General features: G+C 37.5%; 2 protein-coding genes across 2 annotated transcripts in view; one reads left to right on the top strand and one right to left on the bottom strand.

Moving 5' to 3' along the window:
• LOC134802477 (catenin alpha) overlaps positions 1–25398 on the bottom strand; it is a 100356-nt gene that overhangs the window by 59455 nt on the left and 15503 nt on the right. Inside the window, exons 12-14 of the mRNA XM_063775156.1 lie at positions 25123–25279; positions 24601–24706; positions 23789–23883 (exon numbers count right to left, since the gene is read on the bottom strand). Of these exons, the coding sequence (XP_063631226.1) occupies positions 23789–23883; positions 24601–24706; positions 25123–25279 (358 nt within the window). The remainder of the gene's footprint in view (positions 1–23788; positions 23884–24600; positions 24707–25122; positions 25280–25398) is intronic.
• LOC134802468 (larval cuticle protein LCP-17-like) lies at positions 14025–21596 on the top strand. The gene is made up of 4 exons (XM_063775147.1): positions 14025–14155; positions 19424–19618; positions 20739–20843; positions 21495–21596. The coding sequence occupies exons 1-4, from the start codon at positions 14153–14155 to the stop codon at positions 21585–21587; spliced, it is 396 nt and encodes a 131-aa protein (XP_063631217.1). The 5' UTR covers positions 14025–14152; the 3' UTR covers positions 21588–21596.

The following is a 25398-nucleotide window of genomic DNA, read 5'->3' as shown; positions in this document are numbered from 1 at the left end:
CCGAGGTTTTTCTAACTGAGATGATGTTTTGATTGCCCATGTATGTTTAGTTGTTTTAGGTAGAAGTGGATACTCGTATAAATCCCAATTTCTAAAAGCCAAGTTCAGAGGACGGTCTTTTTCTAACAACTTTAACATTTGTATTCGTTGACGGTCAGATACCTTGATATGTGGCACTCTCCATACGATTTTGTCAATAACAATATCTTCCAACACTTCGTTTGTATTCAGTTTTACTGCATTTAAATTAGTATTGCTTCGCAATAAAATCAATTCATGTTTACAATTTATTATTATTTTGTTGAAATCTTCAGCAAATCCTAAAATTTTGTTTAAAGGTAAAGATACAGCAAAACGTCCACCTTGAGTATTTTTTGTACCGTTCAAATCCCATCCCCATGCTTTTGACATCGATGATTCATTACTATTCATAGATAACAAAGATTTAATAGTGGTAGTGATACCTACATTTTTAACTTTGTCAATCTCAACTCCATTCAATTCGTAACGAATATCTTGAAACAGGAATAGAAATGAATTGTTTGTAAATTGAATGCTTTGCACTTCTGAATTTGATTCCCTGTTAATAACCTTGACGGTGCCTTCTAAGTATAAAGTACTAGCGGACGGTAAAATATATAGGTCTTGTTGATTAATGGGTATTCGAATTTCATCGTTTTTATTAAACGTTGTTACATATGGTCTATAAGAATGAACTTCAAAGCTTTCAATTGCATTGTCTTCAGCAAAAGACTCTGTCACACTGAGTATTTCACTCATTTTAATAATCCTACAAGTTTTAAAAACTTTACGTTTTCCTTTGTTAATTTGATAGGTGTTTTCCTTTTCACAGTAGTATCTAAACTGATTTTTTTAGGAAGTTGCATAGACTTTTTATTAAAGTCTATCATTATACCTTTTTTCTGAGGTGGAAATATAACTGAATATCTTCTCCTCTTAAATTAATTAGTTGATTTTTTGCGTCAAGTATCCGTACATTAATTGAACTTATGGTATCTTGATTTACAGGAAAATATATAAGATTTCTTGGAACTTCTATGATTCGATATCCAGGCGGTACGTTAGGAACAAATTCATGAATTATATGACTAGGTTTTCCGTTAACAAATGATCCGCTCACAATATCACATTCTATCCTGATAACAGTCGTTGATATAATGTTGACAGGGAATTGTGAACAGTTTTTTATATTCGCCTTTAAGATCTCATTTCCAAAGCCTAAAGTTTTCGCAATAGAATTTTTCTTTTCAAAGTGAATATCTTTTGAACAGTATATTTTAGTTTTTAGGGTATTGTTATTACAAATTAGTTTAAATGTACAATCTTTCACATTTTCTTTTATATAATCACCAATATCTTCAAGTTCATAGGATCCTTCAGGTATTTCAATACACTCATTATTACCATAGCAGAATTGGTTATTTTTGCTATCAATATTAGGTATTGAATTAAACGTAGAAAAATATAGAAGCCCACACTCATAACTTCCTTCAAGTTACAAAGGAGGGGTATAATTAGTGGTAAGCGTAGAAGTTAATCCGGTAACAGATATGGTAAACGACATTTTGGGAACTGGTAATATTCACGAACTGTGTCTTAATTTATATTTTTTTTTTGCCAAAAGTTTCGTAAGTATTTTAAACATAGATGACCGCAGTTTACAGTATTCATTTTTTGATAGGTACAATAGTTATAAAAAATGTTATATTTCTTTAAATATGATATTAGTTCTACAGGAGGTTTTATATCTCCGTAACTATTAAAATACTCGCAATACGTGTTCAATTTCACATAGGCTACCCAATGAGTCCCCATATTCTTAGAAATATCTAAATTAACAATTGCACATTCCATCCGTCGAGGTCGCTTTGGTAAATTGTCGCGCATAAATACACCTCTGAAATATGGTATATCACCTCCGAATTTTATTAAATCTAAGTTTGTGAGAGCTCTTCTAGGCAGCCTTCTATTTAGTTTTTTGATGCATTTAAAAACAAACCATTACCCTTCTTATAAGGTTTTATGTACAAGCCTTTGCCAATCGCAATCGATTCCATCATTTTATTATGACGTTCTGACTCCTGCAGGTTTTTTTGGGCTGATTTATAATCATTTACAGCTTTTGCAATACCAGCTGCTCCGCCAGCTAATGAGCCCAATGCTGACAAACCAGCAAAAATAGGTATCAAGGGCAAAATACCGCCAGTTTTTGGAATTGGAATAATGCGTGGTAAACGAATAGGTATATTTTTATGAAGTAACTTTTTTGCTGCTTTATATGCACATTTAATTGTTGATGATCGACCTTTAGGTTTTCGCATTTTAATATGTTTTCGAATCTTGGAAATAACAGTTTTAAAAGATTTCATTCCAGCGCCAGCTCGCAATTTACCTTTCATAACTTTCTTAACTAACCATGAAGCTAATTTTTCACCTTTGCTAGCATTTGTCGATTTAATTCTTTGTTTGGCCATGTTTATTAACTCGCTATCAGCTTTATGACGGTGAGGTATGTCTGAATAATTGCTGTATGCAATATCGTGTTGCTTGCAGGCTTCGTCCAATGGATTAATACCACGGTCTCCTCTTAACAACCTTTCCTTAAGTTTTGTACCTGGACCACAATAATTATAACCAGGCAAATGTAACTCAAAAGGTAGGTTATTTATCACACTATTAACTAGTCCTCTTCCTTGCATTACTTGTTATGTTATGTGAAGAAATATAGTATGACTATTATTTATATTTAAACTATATCTTTTTTGTGTATCCAGCTATTTTCGGCTTCGCTCAGACCTAACCATTTGACAAATAGTAGGTTACCTCTTTTTTTTATAACTTTTTCAACAAGATACACATTTGGATAAACTGTTTTTTGTAATTCTTGTTCGTAAAACGAGCCGAGGATAATATTTTTATGAGAATCTTCAATGTTATACGTTACAGGATTGGTTTTCTTCACTTTGATAATACAAAATAGTTCTGTAGACCAATTCGGAGTAAAACCTTTCTTGAAAGCTGATTTATACTTACTAATTCGTACGTAGTCTCCTATTTTAAACTTTGGTTTCTTTAGAGATTGCTTTTTTTTACTATTTAAGATATTCTTTCTCACAATTTGCTCATTTGTGGAATTAACATCAGTTGGTCTAAATTTAGTTGTTCTATGTTTAGTTGCGTTATATGTTTTAATTATGTTATTTAAAGGATTCCCAATCCATTTGTAATTTCCATATAAACTAAAATGTTTATATAATTTTGCTTTAAGTGTTCTAATTAATCTTTCTACTATAGAAGCTTTTTTGGTAGAGTATGTAGAGTAGTGGTTTATATTTTTTAGTTTTATCAACTGTTGAAATACATCGTTATAAAACTCTTTGCCCATATCTGTTTGTAAATTGCTAGGTACGTGATTAGAATCCAAGATGTTTTGGAATGCTTGGGTGGTTTCTATTTTATTTTTCGTTTTTAAAGGTATTGCCCACGCATATTTAGAAAAACAATCTATAACAACCAATATGTATTTATATCCATTATTCACTGAACCAAATTTAATCATATCGATTAAATCAGCTTGCCATAAATCATTAATTCCTTTTAGTACAACCGCGCAACGTTTAAAATTTTTTCTTGCATCCCTATGAATTTCGTTTACAATTTCTTGTTTGCTCATTTTTATTTCTCCTTTGCGATTTTAATAACATCTGCTTTGGTGCAAAACTTTTTGTCAAATTCGTCTAAGATTGAGTTTATGTGTTGGAGACGAATTATTATGTTAGCCATATTAGTCTGAACTGTTTTATTTATATGATCAACATACTCCTTATTAACCGCTTCATCGTTTGATAGAGGGGATTTTAAACCTTTTAGCCTTGATGACCTCAAATTGTAATCACCGTTATCAGTTTTTTGTAGTGCATCATCATAGTTTTGATCAATACGTAAACGTTTATGTACGTGGTGACCAAATTTGTCAATATTCATTGTCCGTGTGCATTTGTTCAATTGTCACTGTGAACTGATGTGCTTATAAACGAGATGAATGGTTTTATTGAATAATGCCAGCTTCACGTAATTCTTCAACAATCGATATTATTTCATTTTCAAGACCAGTGTTACCAGCGTCGCGAGAAGCGATTAGTAACTTTAGCCTATCAACTAGCTCGTTTGGATCATCCCAGTAAACGTAACCGGTATTAGACTGAACTTTCTTTAATAAATTTAAGCCGTCACCAACTGCAAGATTATCTGTACTGTTGCTAACTCTTGTATGTTTAAATAACGGCTTGATTACTTGCAAATACTTGCTTCCTCTATTACTTTTGATAGGTTTTGTGGAGTCAAAATCTCGGTGGTGTGCATTAGTCTGATGTAACATTAATTTGTAGTTTTCTTTATCGTCTTCGGTTACTAAATTTAAATTCGGAATTTTCTTAAATAACAATTGAACAAGCCCTTGAGTTTTTTGAAAAGCATGTCCATTAATAGTAATAGTTTTATCTGCCACGTAAACCCTCTGCAACCCCATCATAAGTTTTCCTCTGTCTAGTCTGACTCCATAAGGTACATCTTCAAATGCCTTTGCAGAAAATGATAGTGGAGACGAAAAGTTTCTATCTAAACTGGAAACACTCTCGAAAGTCTCCTCATCTGTTGCAACACTGTCGCTGTTGGAATAATCTTCCTCTAATTCACTTTCTTCTTCAAAATCTGATTCATTTTTTTTTACATCTTTTCCTTCTAAACGATGTTCTTTAGATTTTGTGCTCGATCGATTTAGTTCGAAAACCGTTTCATCATGAGATGAACTTGGTTTAGTATCACTATAATTCAACTTCAGTTTTTTTGGTGTACTGTGGTAATCAGGACTCTTTTCATACTCATTTTTCGTTTTTTCGTTTATACCGCTTCGTTCTGCGATTTCATTGAGAGGCTGCGTGATTGGCTTAAGAACTGACTCTAGGAATGTTTGGTTTTCACTTGTCATATCACGCATCAATTTTAGTTTTCGCTTAACAGCCTTTGCTGATTTTACAATTTCTTGTTTAGTCATTTTTTCCATAGTTACTGCGAATAAAGACCTTACTTTGTAGACGATAATATTTGAAATGATAAGCAACACTTTGTGTTTATTCTTATATGTCTTTATTCAGTAAGAATAACAAAAGTGTCAAAGTTCTTTCTGTAGCATCCTTTATTTCTTTCACAATCTTTATTTATTACTAAATAATTATATGGTGCACACCAAATTTTAGCGCACATTTCTTTAAATTGCTGCCAAGACATATCTGTATTTACATGTTCGTTATATACATGACGTAAATTATGTTCGTCTTGTTTAAAAAGTATAATAAGATTAGCATTATCTCTTATTAATTGCTTGGGAATTTTTGTGTATGTTTGGTTAAGATAAAAACAATCTATTTTGGAATGTCGGCCCATAGAAAAGTAATCTCTAACGTTGTTTTGCTTTTCACATGCTATATCATCAAATACCATGACTGAATCTGGTTTTGCTTGATTTGGATTTAAGACTTGTTCGTTTTCATTATATTTATAAAATGATACTCCAGACACCTGTCGAAGTACTTTTTCTAGAAATAAGTATTTAGGTTGGAATAAAGTTTTGGAATAAACATACACATTTCTAAATCTTAATCCGTTTTCGTGCATAAGAAGACCTATAACTAAATTAGTTTTTCCACAGTTAGATGGACCGCAAATGAGACAACGAATGGTGCTTGGTAAAAGTTTACCATGACGTAAATGTGTTTTATTAGAAATCAAATAGTCTTTGTGTAAATCAAGTGACTGTGCTTGCTTAATAAACTTCATATCTTGTCAATTTAGTAACGTCTACACTATGTAACGTTTTTTCGTGTAATGAAACTGATATTCAATTATAACTGTTTATAACGTTGCATTGGGTGTTTTAAAACACGAATCGAGATCACTAGGTGTCTAAACGCAAACTGCTAAATCTTTCGTGGTGCATATTGGGTATTTTAGATCATTTAACCCTTTCTTGCCTTAACGAGACAGAAACCAAGCTGTTTATAAGGTCACTTACAACAAAAACTTTCGTAAAACGCATAGAGCGAACGCAGTGAGCGGCCAAATGCGGTTACACGAAAGTTTTTGTTGAAAGTGATCTTATGAACAGCTTGGTTTCTGTCTCGTTAAGGCAGGAAAGGGTTAAATGATCTAGAATGCCCAATATACACCTACTGCTTCCTACACATCTCGCTTGCACTAAAACGCGAGTACGAAGCGAGATGCATACTTCAACTTCAAAATGAAAATTTTGACAAAAACTTATTTAAACTAGGATCTAGGCAAGACGTGTACAGTCACCTGCGATAATATGTTACTCTTCGAAGGCCGCAAAAATATGTGACGCGCTCCTATCGCTCTACAAATAAGATCGTGTCAGATATTTTTGCTGCCTTCGTTGTGTAACATACTATTGCAGGTGACTGTACAAAGTTACATCACTCAGGAAACTGACATCCGAGTAATAAACCAATTTCGATACAAAAGGTCAAATATTATTATTAATGCGCGCGGAAGGCCTTATAAATAATGTTGACAAACAGATCCAGTAAACATGTCTTGTCGTGTGATCTCAGAACTGGATTTTTACATAATGTAATGTTTTAAATATTGTACATTATGTAATAGGATCATACACATTCAACACACAACAACGGACACACACACATTCAACGGAGCCACGCCGTTTTGTCGCATAAATAGTGTTTAGTTTATAAGTTTATAAAATACATATTTATGTTAGTCTGTAAGGTATTTGTAATATGGGCCTTATTTCCTGACTTAAATTTTAAATAAATAAATAAATACACATTTTATTGTATGCTTTAGGGGTTGTGCACAAATCACGCGAGGTGTTTTCGGCTACTTTTTGAACCCCCCTCCCCCTTGGTGATATTTGGTGAGGTTTTTGGCTACCCTTCCTCCCCCACATAACCTCACACGTATTTTTTTGAAATATTTCCATCCGACAAGGCAAGGCCACGCGCTCCAAAATTTCGTAAAATAGACTCGCTAAAAATATCTACGCATGTGGTAGGTATTTTTTCTTAGTTTCGTTCACTGTAGAAAAATACACGTGAGGTCTCCTTATACATAACGTGATCTGTCGTGATTTTTTTCGTGAACCCCTCCCTCCCCCCCATCGAACCTCGCCGCGAGGTCCTCGCGTAATTTGTGCACAAGTCCTTATTCGTTCGTGTCTCCATTATTTGGATGGATAAGATTAGAATGCAGTTTTTATTACAAGCCTTTATTAAACTTGCAATGCATGTAACTATGTATGTTTGTACGGGTCAAATGTTGCAAGTTAAATTTGACCCACCTCCTGGTTTCCGGTGAAGTTAAAATGTGCATACGTAAATTGGATGACAATCCTGCGGCTGTCGGGAGTTATAGACCTCGTTTACAAAATCTCGCTTACCCCCCTCGTTGCACAATGTACTATACTTGTGTTGTGGTCTCTGGGATGTAACACAAGGTTTATTAAGGGCCTACAATTGCCTCACAGGCTCATGAGTTATGAGGTACTCGTAACGTGTTTACCTCTTTGGCAACGGTTATGTAACGAGGTATCATCCGTCATTTTTAAAAGGTCGCGTTTTGAGACAACTTATTGCATAAAATGAGTCATTCATTGTCTACATATGCTGATTATAAGTTGCATTTTTAGGGTTCCGTACCCAAAGGGTAAAACGGGACCCTATTACTAAGACTTCGCTGTCCGTCCGTCCGTCCGTCTGTCACCAGACTGTATCTCACGAACCGTGATAGCTAGACAGTTGAAATTTTCACAGATGATGTATTTCTGTTGCCGCTATAACAACAAATACTAAAAACAGAATAAAATAAAGATTTAAATGGGGCTCCCATACAACAAACGTGATTTTTGACCAAAGTTAAGCAACGTCGGGAGTGGTCAGTACTTGGATGGGTGACCGTTTTTTTTTTGCATTATGGTACGGAACCCTTCGTGCGCGAGTCCGACTCGCACTTGCCCGGTTTTTAACCGGCTTAACCCTTCATAAGTCATAAGGCTGTCAGAATATACGCTAAATTAATCCCTACCATTTAAAAATACATAAATGTCATATTTTTACCCGAGTTAAACACTCTACTTTTCATTTCGACTATGAGGAAAGTCAAACACGAGAAATGTAGGTTAATGATTGGTAAGTATATTTATTTAGAACAATTTTTTTTTTCCGATCACAATGTAAACGGCGCCAATTTCAGTCATGCGGAAGCTAATATGAGAGCTTTTAACTGAATTATATGGCATATAATATATGGCTGTTAGCCGTTGCTCGAAGTAAAAATTAACAAAAAAATTACTTTCTACCCTAGGGTGGGAAATGCAATTTTCCACAATTTTTTGCAATTTGGTTATCAGCCTATGAAAGGTGAACTTTCCGAACAGGAGAGATGAAAATGCCGTTTAAGGCGCATAGGTTTCCAAAGTACCTACACGATCATCATCATCATAATCCTGATGTGACAGACCAACGAGTGTGAACGCGTCCGGTGGTAACGTTGAAAGCGAACAGCCGACGTTCACGAATGAGGGTAGATGAGCGCGGTCTACACAACTTTGACACCCACCCGCTATCATCAGTTACCCGTGAACAAGATGCAGTAGGTAACTGCGTCGAAATATCGGGAGCTTGAAAACAATACAAAAGATAATCACGGTTCATATCCCGATCGATATAAGTCTACTGATACCAACCGTGAGTCATTCAAGACTGTTATCATAATTATGTATATTTAAATTAATAAAGTTTACTTGTTACATTGTTTCGTGCGACTTTCGATCCGTTGGTCGCGGGTTCAATCCCTGGCTCGTACCAATGATTTTGTTAGGAAGTTATGTATGTACTATTTTTCGGTGAGGGAGTTTCCCCTCCGAGTTGGAAGGTCATATAGCAGTCGGTTTCGTAAAAACTAGTGCCCACGCCAATTTTTGGGATTAGTTGCCAAGCGGATCATAAGGTGCCGTCGGGAAAGTTTCCAAAACTGAGAAAATTCTACATTTTATAATTTCGGAAACTTCTAAGTAATAGGTAAGTAGTTTTGTGTGGATTGCGAAATTTCCAGGAATATATCATGTGAAATTTTCGAGAACTTTTAGGAAACTTTGTGGCAAAAAGCCGGGACACCGCTTGGAATATGTTGATGAGTTTACTTGTGTCATGGCAACATAACTCATCGAAAGAGACTCGCACCGACAGCGCCTTAACCGCCGTATTTATGGTAGCGTGCCGATGAAGAAACCGTATAATGATATGATATTCTCGTTGCGAATGGAGTCCAACGATTCGGTGAAACGGTGTAGCTAGAACATAACTTATAATATAAACACTATAACAGTCCTGTAAAAATAAAACCTTTTGTAATGAAAATGCTTGATTTGTTGGCGAAAGTACAAAAATCGCTATATGTATGCCACTAAGCGGGGCTCGGAACCGGGTGTTTTGTAAAACCCGAAATAGCCCAATATTTTAAATTATTTTATGCTCTTTACGCAAAACTGAATCATGTATTTAGTTAACAACTTTGTATTATTAGATTGTCCCATAAAAAATTTAATAATAAATAAAGAAAGAACGTAATAATACCGGTATTTTTTGTATGAAGTAAAAACCGGTTCCGAGCCTTGCCAATAAGATTGAAGTTCCTTTAATTCCTCAGGGATCCCAACATCAGAAACCCTTTCACAAAAATAGGACCCCAGGAACTACATACTTTTGACCAAAAACAGAAAATTTCCAAATCATTACTGCTATGGTATGCTGGGTATGCAAAGTAACGGTGTACAACTGAACTTATATAGGCATGTTTTCGTGTTTTTTTTTCTTATCGAGCTAACTTTCAATTTTAAGGTTTTGTTAGGTATTTAAATAAGAGTACACAAACAATTTGTACATTTTCGGGTAGTTCTAACATTTATTGGTTAACCAACCAAATACAAAACCGCCTGGATCAGTCACTGAACGGCCTGACTTTAACCTACATTACTTGACCGTGTTATACAATTTTGCGTATGCCCGTCTTAGAAAGCTGGCGTGGCTGAGCACTCGACTCGCCAGCCAATCGGATCAGCATAAAACGGGTTATCTCCGATGAACAATTGATTCCTTATCGGCAGGTGACGGGTTAGGTAATCACTTATACGGTGGCCAAGGTCGGGCCCAATGAGTCCGTAAACAATACAAAAGTGGCCACTTTCCTCCAACGAGAAAGATGGGCAAGGACGAAAGACCACACCATAAGGGAGCATTGCTTAATAACTCATATTATGTGTCCCATTTACTACCCAACGACAGACGACCGGTCTGGCCTAGTGGGTAGTGACCCTGCCTGTGAAGCCGATGGTCCCGGGTTCGAATCCCGGTAAGGGCATTTATTTGTGTGATGAATACAAATATTTGTTCCCGTGTCGTGGGTGTTTTCTATGTACCTATATGAGGATGTATTTATATTGTATACAGGATGGCTTAAAAATAACTGCCTTCCCGTTGCCAGGGAGGTTTTGGGATTATATTTAACAACTTTTACTATCGGACCAACCCCGAAATCCCGAAAAAACCTCCCTGGCAACGGGAATGCACTTATTTTTTAGCCACCCTGTATGTATATCGTCGCCTAGAACCCCTAGTACAAGCTTTGCTTTTTTTGGGGTTAGGTTGATCTGTGTAAGGTGACTAAGGGCTAGTGCACAAATCACGCGATGTTCAACAGGGGGAAAAAGGAAAAAAAATCACGATTAATCACGTTGGGGGAGGGGGTATAAGGAAACCACACGTGTATTTTTCTACAATGAACGAAACTAAGAAAAAAAACCTACCACATGAGTAGATACTTTTTCTCGGTTTCGTTAAACATAAATTTTCACTCTGCACTTCAAAATAGCGAGTCTATTTAACGAAAATAGAGAAATAAACTAGATTTTCTATATACAATACTATTTATCTTAAAATTAGGTCGAATGAAAAAAATTCAAAAAAATACACGTGAGGTTGTGTGGGGGGAGGGGGGGTCAAAAAATTGCCGAAAACACCTCGCGTGATTTGTGCACAACCCCTAAGGTGTCCCCTAACATTTATTATCCTACATCTCGGTGAAGAAAGAAAGAATGGGGGGGTCTCATGGTTCATGTTAGTTTTTCGTTACAGTTGCCACAGGTGAGTTCAAAAAGCACTAAACGCTAGGTGAAATATTGCAAGAATATTATTATTATTATTTTATTGAATATTTGTATTGAAGAATTCGACCTGTGCCGCTGTGGCCCGGTGGCCGAATGGCACAGGCACCTGCCGCGATGGCAGAAGACGCTAGTTCGGTTCCAGCCTGGGGCACTGGAGGCCTTGGTCACTTTTTTTTGGTATATGACATTTATTTCAGTTTATTTGTAGGTATAGTCTGGCAAACACAACATCTCAGTCAGTAACAACAGGAAAATTATATACTCATCCCTTTCTCTTGTTTGCTAGTACTAGCGTAAAACAAAGATAATATGTGACGTCCCACGGTCAAAGGTACCTTATGGCGGGTATGGAGTTATGTATACCCCAGTAATCTACAATAAATAAGCTATCGATAACACAAAAGATCAACCTTCTAGGTTGCGTAGTTACAGAGATATGATTTTTTGAAAATAATGTTGTGAAATGAGCAACTTTACGATAGAGAAGTTTTAAGTTTAGCCGCCTAAAAAACTATGTTCCTGAAGTAAGTTACATAGTTGACTACAAATAATAATGCCTTATATATCTGAGATTAAAAAAATATTGCGACTTGTTCTGTAATGCAAATAGAAACTTTTGATATCGACTGATTTATGTGTATACTAACCAATCTCTTGAAAATAAAGTTTTATTTCATTTTCACGATTGATTGCAATGAGCTCTCAAGATTTAAATTTTATCTATTAGAAAACGACACTGACAGACAGTTTAAGCAAAAAACAATACCGATTTAGAGGTGAAAATGTATTTTCTGACTTTTTCATATAAAATCACAAAATTGAATATTTTTACTTTTAATGTGACACAGAATCAATTTTTCTGAGCACATATGAAAGAAATTCTGTCATTCAAATGAAATAAATCCAACTAAATACTATATTTAACCCCTTATGCCACTTTAAACTTACATAACAATAACAGTATTTGCTCCATACATTTACGAAAAGGTACCTTATGAAAATAAATCTAATAATACATCACTACAAAATATCAATCATATTATAGTTTATCTTTTATGAATAGAAAATATTAATTTACATTAAACTGCCCCCAATTTAATTAGTTCTTCGTCATAATAATCTTAAAAAAGACCAATAATTTGTATGTAATGAAAAGGTACCTTGTGGTCAAGTTACATGATGAGGCATGATGATGATGGAACAGTTAGGATAAACTAATAATATTTTGGGGTTAAGATGGTATAAATCGTCTATTTCTTATCAATAATATATTTCGGTTGCTATTGAAGATAAGCGGCATTGAGGTTCAATGACCTCAGATATTCCATAAGGTAATGCGTCGGGTATTGGCATTTTTCAGCAAACCAATGGCTGATTTACTGCATGCGACCAAACCAAATGAAGATTATTCTAGTTAAGAAAGACTTGACGAGAGTAACTTTGGTATAATAGCAGTCTACTTGGATTTGTGATGTCGGTCTATGTACGGTTATAATATTTGCGAGGCGCCCCAACCAGAACTGAAATTATCAAATTAGTTTTGCAGAATGCTAATACAGTTCTCTACCAAACTTCTTTTCCCGTATTGACTAGTTTTTTTGGGAATTTTCAATCTTTTTTCCATAAGGTACCTTTTCTACTAAACTCTGAGACGACATTACTAGGCTTATAACTAACTTATAACAAAAATAAAAACAGGTAAACAAACGTTACGCATTAAGGTTTCAGATCACACAATAAAAAAAAAATGAGCATTTTTTCACCTCTTTACAAAACATTTAATATCTCCGAAACTAGAAACCCTCATAAGGTACCTTTTCCCGTGGAACGTCACATATGATGCTCTCTGTCTAATGTTTGAAATGAAAATTAAAATCCCAATTAGCATAATAGGGTATTTGACTACTAGTCTATAGTCAAATCAGTCTCTTTTTTCGAACTGTCAAAACGATTTTGCTACTATGGAATTTATATGAAACACTAGCATGTGACGTCACAATCAAATTACCTACTCTTTATAGTTTTATACGGGTTATAAAATAGAAATTGTGTCTAAAAATAACTGCTGTCTACGTTTCTCTATTAATCTTCTGATGCTTTATTTCATGCATGTTGTAAAATAATTCATTTTAAATACAGTCAAATACCCTATTTGTATTATATCCTATAGTCTGTATCTTTAGGTATTTAAAAAAGAGTAAACAAAATCTACCCTCAAATGGCTCCTTAAGCTAGTTGAGGGTAGATGAAAACATTACATGATCAAATAATGTAGGTTAAAGTCAGGCCGTTCAGTGACTGATCCAGGTGGTTTTGTATTTGGTTGGTTAATCAATAAATGTTATTACTACCCGAAAATGTACAAATTATTTGTTTACTTTTATTTAAGTACCTAAAGATGAGCGTTTCTTTTATTTTTTGCCATTTTTATAAATTGTGTTTTTTTTGCCACTTTTGTGTTATTTCTACTTAGAAGCACGAGCTCTTTCGATCCTAATGGGATAAAAAAATGTCCCAGAGTTTTTTCCCTATATTACCATTTCCCCATACACTTTGTATGGCGGTAAAAAAAATTGAAAGTTTGAGAAATGTATGGAAATTTTAGGACACTTTTTTCTCCTATAAGGATGAAAAGGGCTCGCGATCCTGACTAGAAATAACACAAAATGCCAAAAAAGGTCACAATATATAAAATGGCAAAAAATAAAAGAAAAGCTCAGATACAGAGTATATAGTGTCTATCCATATAAAGTTCACACCGACAAAGTCCCATCCCAATCTTCATTGCCCGTGACCTCGGCGCGTACGCATCTCCGCTATATAAGGCGCAAGCACACCGACGGGGCACAGTTCAAGTGTGCACACGGCTTAAACATGGTGAGTGCACCGCTTTATTGAGGTCAATATTAATTCTGCCCTCCTAAGCCGAATAGCTATATCAAAAACAAATGGAATTCTCAGTAATCGAAACTTAAGTTTGCAATGATTTTTCTTTTGGGATAGCGCTATTTCGCTTAGCAGGGCAGAATAGTAAATAAAAAACAATTTTAGTAGAAAAAGTAAAAAAAAATTTTTTGAAGTGATGGGACGTTTAAAGATTTTAAAAATCGGTTTTTTACTTAGTAGTTGATTATAAATGTGTTGTTCGATATTAATTAAGTATTTTAATTAGGTACGTAATCAATGTAATAATCTTAATCAAAACAACATACATAAATTTCCTTTAATACAAAACAGTTGTAAAATAAACAAATTTTAGTATTTGTTGTTATAGCGGCAACAGAAATACATCATCTGTGAAAATTTCAACTGTCTAGCTATCACGGTTCCTGAAATACAGCCTGGTGACAGATATACAGACAGACAGACGGTCAGTGGAGTCTTAATAATAGGGTCACGGATCCCTAAAAAACCTATGCTTAGAATCGAACCTATCGACCTCTAACTCTGACAGGGTCACTACCAACTCCACGTCATTATTAAAACCAGTATTATTTAGAATAAATAACCGATTTATGAAACCTTGATCGTGACAAGGACGCGGACATCAAAACATCTTTAATTTGATTATATATTAGGATTATGCAATCAAACAACATGTTATATTTTTAGACGGAATACGAATTTATTTTTAGATTTTAAACAAATAAGAAATAATGTTGTTCTGTGTGATATTTGATTTATTTATGAAATAAATGAAACGGATCATATTGCGTATATTGAATTCATACTACATCCCGACGTTTCGAACCCTTTACTGCGTTCGTGGTCAACGGGTGACGGGTGACGAACGCTGTAAAGGGCTCGAAACGTCGGGATGTAGTATGAATTCAATATACGCGATATAATCCGTTTCAATTCAATAGTTTTATTTCATGAGTAACTATCGCGGTAACCGAAGACAATATTTTGGTTTTATTTATTTAAAATTTATTGCAAAAAGATATACAATTATGCACAGGCGAGCTTAATGCCAAAAAGTATTCTCTACCGCCAAAAAGTATTGTATCGAAGATGACTATTTTAACAGACATTAAATTTATTTAATTGTTTATTGATGATAACACATTTATTACATTAAATAATACAATTTTAAACGTATTTAAAAACATTTGTACGGTAGAAAGAAGAGAAATCTAATCTGTTTGTTGATTGTTATTTTTTATGCGATTTCATTAAAAAAAAATGATTTTACATAGTATTTAGGTAATTAAACAGTTTATTTAAAGCGTGTTCGGTAAATATAGTAACAGTTTCACCGAGAATCAAACCTAGTCCTTGAGACGTCATAGCGCATAACTGGCGGGTCAAAACGCCTCCGCGCGCGACCGTAATATTGTGACGAGCGGAGCGGAAGCGATTTAGAAACGTCTGCTTACCGAATTCCTCAATGTCAGCCAGGGTATAGAGAAATATAGTAAGACAAGAGTGCTCACTCCATACATCAGTTTTGGTACCAAAAATATTAGTATTTTCGTAGTCGACATCTAGCATCGAGTAGCGGAATTATCAGTACTGTAAGTAGCAGTAGTAGTACTGTCAAGTGACAATAGATGTAGCACCGACCGGAAAGTCTTATGTTGTTGAGATTAGAGTTTCCGGTCGGTGCTACATCTATTGTCACTTGACAGTACTACTACTGCTGCTTAAAGTACTGATAATTCCGCTACTCGATGCTAGATGTCGACTATGAAAATACTTATATTTTTGGTACCAAAACTGATGTATGGAGTGAGCACTTTTGTCGTACTATATTTCTCGATGGCCAGGGCAAATGAACTGCTCTTAAAATACAAGAAGTCGGTCTTGAGAGCCACATGTATTCATGGCACATTTTCGCCAGTCATAAAGGGGCCCACTGATTAACAGTCCGCCGGACGGTATCGGCCTGTCAGTTAGAACAAAATTTTGACAGTTCCGAACAACTGACAGGCCGATACCGTCCGGCTGACTGTTAATCAGTGGGCCCCTTAAGGAAAGAGTGGTAACTCCATACGTTAGTTTTCTTACCAAAACGCGAGTTATTTCGTAGTCGACATCTAGCGGCAAGTAGCGGAATTTATCAGTACTGCTAATTGACAATAGATGTCGCGACGACCGAAAAGTATAATGCTCAACAATTTTCAGCTAATATTAACTATAACCGGATTAATCGGAACTCTATTTTCAACTCCTTCTACTTGTAATACTAGTTGTAAATTGTTTTAGCTGTATATTTTTCGTCAGTAGCGTGAGTAGCGCCATTTGATGGCTCCTCTTCACGTTGGGCCAACGCCAACGCCAACGAGGGACGCATTTATGCGTTAGAGGGAGCAAGTGATATTGCTATCTCATTCTACCGCATGGCTGCGTCCCTCGTTGGCGTTGGCGTTGGCCCAACGTGAGGTGGAGCCATGAGACATCTGGTGTCAAGTAGCGGTACTGATATTTCCAGTACTTGACGCTAGACTCGGTAGTTAGATATAAATAAACGTAAGTTCCTATTTATTACTAGCGACCCGCCCCGGCTTCGCACGGGTTAACAAATTATACGCTAATACGTTACGTAATTATACGTTAATTATATTTCCTCAAAAATCACTCTATCGATAGGTGACAACCGCGTGAAAATGAAATCAGGAGTTTTTGAGTTTATCGCGAACATACAAACAGACAGACGAGGCGGGGGGACTTTGTTTTATAAGGTGTAGTGATTAAATATCGATCGCTTTTGACCATCAATTTAATTAAGTCTAGCTTCAAGCAAAAAATAAATCGTTACGCTACGACTACTATTAAATATATGAATTTCATGAATGTTATGGCCTATGTCCAGCAGTGGACGTCCTCTGGCTGACATGATGATGATGAATGTTATAAGGTTCCGTATTGCCCGCTCACTTAAATCGCTCTCGCTACCGCCTGTCAACATAACCCGACCCTAAGTTCATCCGCAGAAGCGGTGTCGTAACTCGGCATTAAGATAACTCATGAATATGCCTGAGGCTGACCGCTCTCCGTCAAAAGGTTACGGGGTTCGAATCCCGGTGAGGTCACATGACAATTATGAATACGAGTATTATGATGTATAAGGCCGTGTTTAGGGTTCCGTACCCAAAGGGTAAAACGGGACCCTATTACTAAGACTCCGCTGTCCGTCCGTCCGTCCGTCTGTCACCAGGCTGTATCTCATGAACCATGATAGTTGAAATTTTCACAGATGAACATTGAACAAATACTAAAAACAGAATAAAATAGATATTTAAGCGGGGCTCCCATACAACAAACGTGATTTTTATGCCATTTTTTGCGTAATGGTACGGAACCCTTCGTGCGCGAGTCCGACTCGCACTTGGCCGGTTTTAATTTATTTATTACGCATTTGGATATGATTTTAATACACTGAAAGCGAAAGTGTCCTTCATTGAATGAGTTTTAAAAGGCATTACGAGTAGGCGACGCGGTCCGTAAATCCTAAATTTCTACCTAGGGCAGTAATGTATTTTTTCATCACACTTGCTAGGCGACGCGCTCCGTAAATCCTAAATTTCTACCTAGGGCAGTAATGTATTTTTTCATCACACTTGCTAGTCGACGCGATCCGTAAATCCTAACTCATGAATATCGTTGAGGCTGACTGCTCTCCGTCAAAATGTTACGGGGGGCCTACCGCGAACCACGTTCGACGTGTGGCCTCTCTCTCGCACTTGTAAATTCGTACGTAAGTGTGACAGGGAGGCAACACGTCGAACGTGGTTCGCGGTAGGCCTTCAGGGTTCGGATCCCGGTGAGGTCACGTGACGGTTATGATGTATAAGGTCGCGTTTTATTACGCATGATTATTATAATACACTAAAAGGGAAAATTTCCGCATTTGTATCAAAATATTAGTGTATATATATTAGTACAATGTTAGGCGACCGTTAGGCATGTTTAGAATTTCATTCAGGGTTAGAAACTCGGTGATATTCATCTCAGCTTTCGTATTAAATCACAGAATAAGTAATAGTATATACTACCGTACAGAAAGGACACTTCCTACAAACCCGAAGTTTGACAGCGGTTCAGGGTCGAATCATGCTGTCCCTTTCTAATATATGGCACTATCCCTTTCCGCTATTTAGGGTTGGCAAAATTAAAATCATTATCTTATCTATGGTCGTGCAAAGGGACGTCAATCGTGTCAACCCTAATAATTGCTCGGAGCAATGCGGAGCCGAACGGAGCCGAGTCAGGAGTGTCTCCCCACTGATTAATTGCCATATTTTGCGCACTTACATCAATATCAAGTCAATTTATACCAAAACTTAACTTTTATGGCCTCCTAGCCTAGTCGGTAGTGACCCTGCCTACGAAGCAGGAGGTCCCGGGTTCGAATCCTGGTAAGGGCATTTATTTGTGTGTTTACCACAAATATTTGTTCCTGAGTTATGGATGTTTTCTATGTATATAAGTATTTATATACAATTATACATTATACATATCGTCGTCTAGTACCCACAACACAAGCTTTATTGAGCTTACCGTGGGACTAGATTGATCTGTGTAAAATTCAAAAATCAAAATAGTATTGATACAGTGAAACTTATGATTAAACAAGGTTAGGTAAACTTATTCTAGTTAAACACTGCTAAAGTTGTTGCAAGATATGAAAATTGCCCGTGACACCTGCACTAGGCTATGCCTGTCTCGCAGGATGGCACTTTTCCTAGTTTGCCAGTTTTTATTGATTACATTAGGCGCTAAAGAATTCACTACTATCAGCTAAATTAACAAAATGCATGCTACCCTACAGTCTACTACTAAGAGTACTAAGTATACTACAATTTTTGTGTCTACTATGACACCAACTTTAATAAAATTAAAATTAAAAACTTGAAGCTAATAAACTACAAGAACTAGGCAAGGAAGGAGGAGGTACTTATGAGTCGGTGTGTGTGTGTGTGTGTGTGTGTGTGTGTGTGTGAGAGAGAGTTTATTAATATGTTAATATTTTTTCTGTTTCACTATAATTCAGAGTGCTTAACCATATTTTGACTTTATATTGAGCCTCTTTAACCGAACAGGTTTTAATGTCGCAATTTTTGTTAACAACCTTGTATACAGCTAAATGCTTGTATAAACCAAATTGAAATTGTCCTATAATATTTTTTTTACGTGTTACAGAAACTCCTAATCGTATCCTGCCTAGTGGCGCTCGCGGCGGCGGACGTGTCCCACCTCAAGCAGGCTGGCGGCGAGGCCGACGCCCAGATCCTGAGACAGGAGTCCGACATCAGCCCCGAAGGCAACTTCCAGTACGCGTACGAGACTGACAACGGCATTCAGGGGCAGGCGCAGGGACAGCTCAAAGGCGCTGGTGTAAGTAATCTAGAATGAGCTGCCTCGCGAGATTGCCTCGTTCGAGATGCCTCGCAAGTCCTCGCAGATAGAGGTGGTTTTGTGAGCACAGCAGATACCATAGCAGGAGGACAACTTCTGGTACGAATGAAAACTGCATCAGTTCAGAAACTTCCAATCGTATCATCAGGGTGGAACATTTCTAGGGACTGAGCTGAAAGGATAGTGTTATCTAAGTGATCTACCGAGTGATTATAATAGTAAAGCTGGATTAAACAGTAAAACAAAATCATTAAAATGAAATATTGTTATGTCCGTGACAACCCTAGAAAGTTATTTACATTTTAAGTTGACACATGTCATGTCATTAATAGGCTCTTTTTGCTAGGGTTGAAACAAACAGATTTTTGCAGGAATGTTTAACAAACTGTATCTCTAAAACGGTTAGAATTATTAATGTGATTAATAAGTGAAAAATAAACTACGTAGCCTAAACAATTCCCCGTTTGCATAAAAGTCCCTCCTTCTGTTCCATCCGATATATTTATTACTGATGACAGACAGATTACTCGTATTTATTTATTTATGAACATATTTATAATTATAATCTTTCTTGATATGTTGTTAATATTCCATTTGCCTCGTCTTTTTTGGTAAAGACGACTAAGGAATGGAATGCGCTCCCGTCATCTATATTCCCTGAGAAATATGACCTCTGTCTCTTTAAAGCAAGAGCTATTACTGAACCGGTGAGCTCCATCTTAGGCTCTGTCTTCACTTTCCATCAGGTGTCACTAGAGCCAATCGCCGATTAGTTTATTATCAAATAGAAATTAAAAGTGTGCTAAACAGAAAATGTTAAATGTGTAACGCTTGTTATCAATCACAGACAAGACATCCTCCAGACATAGCATTGCCTAATACCTACTCGCGTTACCCCCTCTGCCACAAATACGGTAGTTTTACTCCACTCGTCTTTGAATGGACCAATCACGGCACGGGACTCGCTCACCTCGTCCCCGCTCCCCTGTATTTTTGGCAGCATCGGTTTCATGAAAAAATTGCTCTATACTACTTCTTTTGAAACTAGGTGTTCTGTATTATCAATAAACGACTGATTGATTGATTAATTGATTGACAGGAGGACGCCGCCCTGGAGATCCAAGGTGAGAACGGCTGGAAGACCCCCGAGGGTGAGCAGGTTCAGCTCCAGTACGTCGCCAACGAGAACGGCTACCAGCCTCAGGTATGTTCCAAGCATAGACCAGTATTATGGGTCATCCATTAATTATATCACACGAATTTCTAGGTTTTTGACTGATAATTTTGCTATTGTCGTGCATTCAAAGGGTTAATAGCATTTATTGTGTCCCACTGCTGGGTAAAGGCCTGCCCTGTTTCCTTCACTGTTTTTATGTTACAGAGCGATTGAATTAACTTTGAATTGTATTGATTGAATCGACCACGACATTGAGCACTTGCGACGGCGGCAGCGACAACCATAGGTGGGAACGAAAAGTCCGAATCGCTGTCTCACTCTAACCTATGGTTATCGCTGCCGCCGTCGCAAGTCGCTCAGTGTCGTGACCGAGCCGTTACTATGCAATCATTTTGTTTTTGTACCAATTTTGGGACTTCAGTAACAGACCGGTCGGATATATTGCTATCAGTCTTTTTAGAAGTATGCTAACAATAACCACTGCGTGAATAAATGAAAGAAAAATATATATGGTCTCGGGAACCAACATAAGAAAAAAATTATACTTGTTTTTAAAATTAAGTAAAAATGGCCGAATTCATGCTTTAAAGCAATCTCTATCAGTCATTTAAAACTGTTTTTTTGTAAAAGTTAATATCTCTCTTGTAACGTTTTTTTATAATTCTCTTTTGTTCACAGGGCTCTCACCTCCCCACCCCTCCCCCAATCCCGGAGGCTATCCTCCGCGCCCTCGAGTACATCAGGGCGCACCCCCCAGCACCAGAAAACTAAGTTAACAACTAAGTGAAGTGACCGCGTCTCTCTTACTGCGAGGTTGCCTCGTGAGGCTACTTTGCGGGGACCGAACGAGGCAACAGCTTAAGCAACCTGAACGAACCGCCTTAACAGTTAAAAATCACTTTTAAAAGCTCGTATGTCAGTATGATATGAATACTGAGATACAGATGTACTGCATATTTATTTTCCTTCGTATTGTGGTACAAAAAGTACTGACGTTGACTGAAGTAGCATGACAAATACGAACGTTTCCGAGAAAATACGATGGAAAACAATTAAGCACTACGTCTTTACTACATTTTGAAGAGTTTCCAGTGATTTTTGGTTGGATTTTCTAGCTTTTGTTTGAGTTTATGCTCAAACTTGATTTCACCTTCTAGTCATATTTTTCTATTGCACATATTTTCTTTGCACTTCTATATCTTTAAGACGAAAGGTCATTTCTATGTAGATAATACAACTCAACTGCCATTGGATCCTTGTACATAGTGATGATACCTGGATTTTTTTTTAATAAATTTATTTTATAAATATCTTCTATTATTTACCTAAGGTATATAGGGTAATTCGCCAGTATCAATAACTGGCCAGCCTTCAATAGGGGCTGTCCATAAATTACGTCATCGATTTTTGACGATTTTTGACCCCCCCCCCCCCCACCCCTATAATCATCTAAAAATCATGCTTCAAATGACCCCATTTCCTCCTACTTCATGCTGCCGTCATCCGATGTCCAGACCCCCCCCCCCTAATTTGAAATGACGTAATTTATGAATAGCCCCTAAGTAGCCACCTTATACTAAAATAATTATGTTTATAGGTGTATAGAATTCATTTTTAGTTTAGGGTGGCCAGTTACTGGCGAATTACCCTCGGTACTGTAAATCCTACGAATAGTGTAAAATCATTATTTATTTTAAGCCAAATCTCATTAAACTAGAGACATGTAAAACCTATGCTGGCGCCATCTATATATATTCACCGTAATCTGTCAAATTCGAAGCACGAATGCTTCGAGCAACACCGGCTTCCGACACATCGGAAGGGAGGGGCCCAAGCGATATCTCACCGTACAAATCTTTCTGCCATTTTTCGCGGGGGGAAAGGTGCACACAGTCGCACTTCTCACACACTTACATACAAAATCCAATCTGTAATGACGACACAAATACATAGAAAATGACACACGTCAAAGACAAATCTTGCAAACCTCGATCTCTTTTTGTGTACGGACGAGTGACAAGTGTCACAACACGCACACTAACACATTTTCGTTGAAGTATGTTATTGTATTCTGAGAGATGAGAAGTCGGATTTGTCGCTCGACCGATCCGCAATTTGTACTGAGCGAGCAAAATCGATAAATCCAACAATTACATGAGACTAAAATATAATAATTGTGTTTGAATGTAATTAAACGTATGATATGTAAAAAAAAATATTACATGTGAAATGTAACACTTTCTTTTTGTAAATTTGATGTCCCCGACCTCTTTTTAAAACAAAAAACAGAGCAAACAGGCATTTTTGTGCAGCAGTGTTCACGCGCGCGTCTGGACTCGGTCTAGTGAAAAATCCAAGTTCAACTAGTTTTATTACCCGCGCTAGATTAGATTGACGCGCTAATCTTGTACCTCGGCAGAGGGGAAATAGTGCGAATGCCGCCTTCCTTCCGTGTTGCTCGAAGCACGAATGTGTTTTAGAAGTACACTTTTTATTAAAAATGTGGGGTTGAGATTTCAATATCGGACGTGATATTTGACCGAAGCGAAGATCTAGGTCACAAATGAGGCACTAACCTTGGTCTCTGACCACGGTGACGGCGTCTAGCACGCGCTTCGTGTAGATGCACGGTTCGTAGTTGTCCATCTCTTGGGTTACCAAAAAACACATGCAGTGGAAAACGTCAGTTCCCTCCTACTAGGGCAGCCATTCTCAAAGTGTGCTCCACGGAGCCCTAGGGCTCGGCAAAGCCTCCGTAGGGGCTCGCGAGAAAAAATTAAAAACCAGCTCTTCTATGTCTGTGGTCCACAGCTTAATGGCGAAGAAACGAAAGTTTTTAATTTTGGGCTCCGTCAAATATTTCGCTTTCCAAAAGAGTTCCGTCACGAAAAAAGTTTGAGTACCATTGTACTAGGGCATCTTACAAGTTTACCAATCGGTTGAGACCTATACGTAACAAATGAGGCACTAACCTTGGTCTCTGAGCACGGTGACCGCTTCTAGAACGCGCTTGGTGTAGATGCACGGCTCGTAGTTGTCCATCTCTTGGGTCACCACGGAGCACACCCTGTTGGCAAAACGACAGTTTAGGGTCTCGTAATTTGCGAGGCGAATGGAAGTGGAATTAAAGACTGGTATTTTGGGGCATAGACATAGACAAGGGAATATTTAGCCTCGTAAGGCCCACCAAAGTCTTCCTATTTTTAAATTGAACCTAATATGAATATAGTTTGTTTTAAAAAGCAATAAAACAAAATAAATGCTACTTTATTTGGTTCATGACAGATTCTAATTCGTGTGACGAATATGTAAATGAAGCTTTACGAGGTTAGATACTAAAAAAACAGATATTGACTGATTTTGATCTAGTTAGTTTCAATTGTGTTGTTTTTTAGGTAATTTTTGCTCCCTTTGCCAAGAAAATCAGTAATAGGTGGGTCCAGTTGCCTCGCGAGGAAATTGCCTCGTGAGGCAGCTGGGTCAGTGGGGACCTCGCTTAGAAAAGCACGCACGACGGCCACCATGCCCCGGGCGAGAACGTCTTCACAGTTACTTCGCGAGGCATTTTCGGTGGCTTGTTCTGTATGGGCCTATTGATAAATATCCTTCATGTTTCCACCGAGCAAACGTAACAGGGTGCGTAGCCAACATGCTAATAGTTTACGCTCTGTAGCGAACGAAACGTAACTGTCACTGTGGAAGAGTGATAGAGACACAAAGCGTTTCGTTGTCGTAGCGCAAGCGATTGTCACCTTGGCTAGGCAACCTGGTAGTTGTGTCTCACCTGGCGGCGCGGCCGCGGATGGCGCCGGCGGTGCGCTCGAGCGAGTCCGGGTCTCCCTCCTGCAGCGCGACCACACATTTGTTCACGTCCTCTAGGATGTGGTTCTCTGGGAACAAAATATACTGGTTATAAATAGTTTGAACGCCATTCCTATATATGTAACCTTCTTGGAATACGGGCATTTTCACTTAAAAGTGTACAATTTGTTTTTTATTTTCGAAAATCCATTAACATTTGGATTATTTCTACTCAGAATCACGAGGACTATCGATTTGAAAAGAAAAAAATGTGTCCCAAAAAAATTACTGTTTTTAGACGCATTTTCACATACATTTTGTATGGTCCGTCACAAAGCTGACACCCAAAAGTATGAAAATCCGGGGACACATTTTTCTTTGTCTCGTGATTCTAAGTCTAAATTAACCCAAAAGTTGATGATTTTCGTAAAACAAGTAAATGGTACAATTTTTTCTAAAAACCTCCATACACGAAGCATGACATAAGACAAGTTAGGACCCTCACCGCTGACGGCCAGGAAGTCGTCGATAGTAGTGATATCGTCCACGGCCTCGGTGAGCAGCCTCACCGCCTGCTCCCAGGCGCGCGCGAAGGCGGTGGCGTTCTCCTGCGCCACGCGGGAGCGCGGCCGGGCGCCGAGCACGCGGGCCGCGTTGATCACCTGAACAAACAGAATAATTGTTGTTAGGGTTCCGTACCCAAAGGGTAAAAACGAGACCCTATTACTAAGACTCCACCGTCCGTCTGTCTGTCACCAGGCTGTATCTCATGAACCGTAAT

The sequence above is a fragment of the Cydia splendana genome, chromosome 24, assembly GCF_910591565.1.
Source record: "Cydia splendana chromosome 24, ilCydSple1.2, whole genome shotgun sequence".
Taxonomy (NCBI): Eukaryota; Metazoa; Arthropoda; class Insecta; order Lepidoptera; family Tortricidae; genus Cydia; species Cydia splendana.
This window is presented reverse-complemented; position numbering and strand designations above follow the sequence as displayed.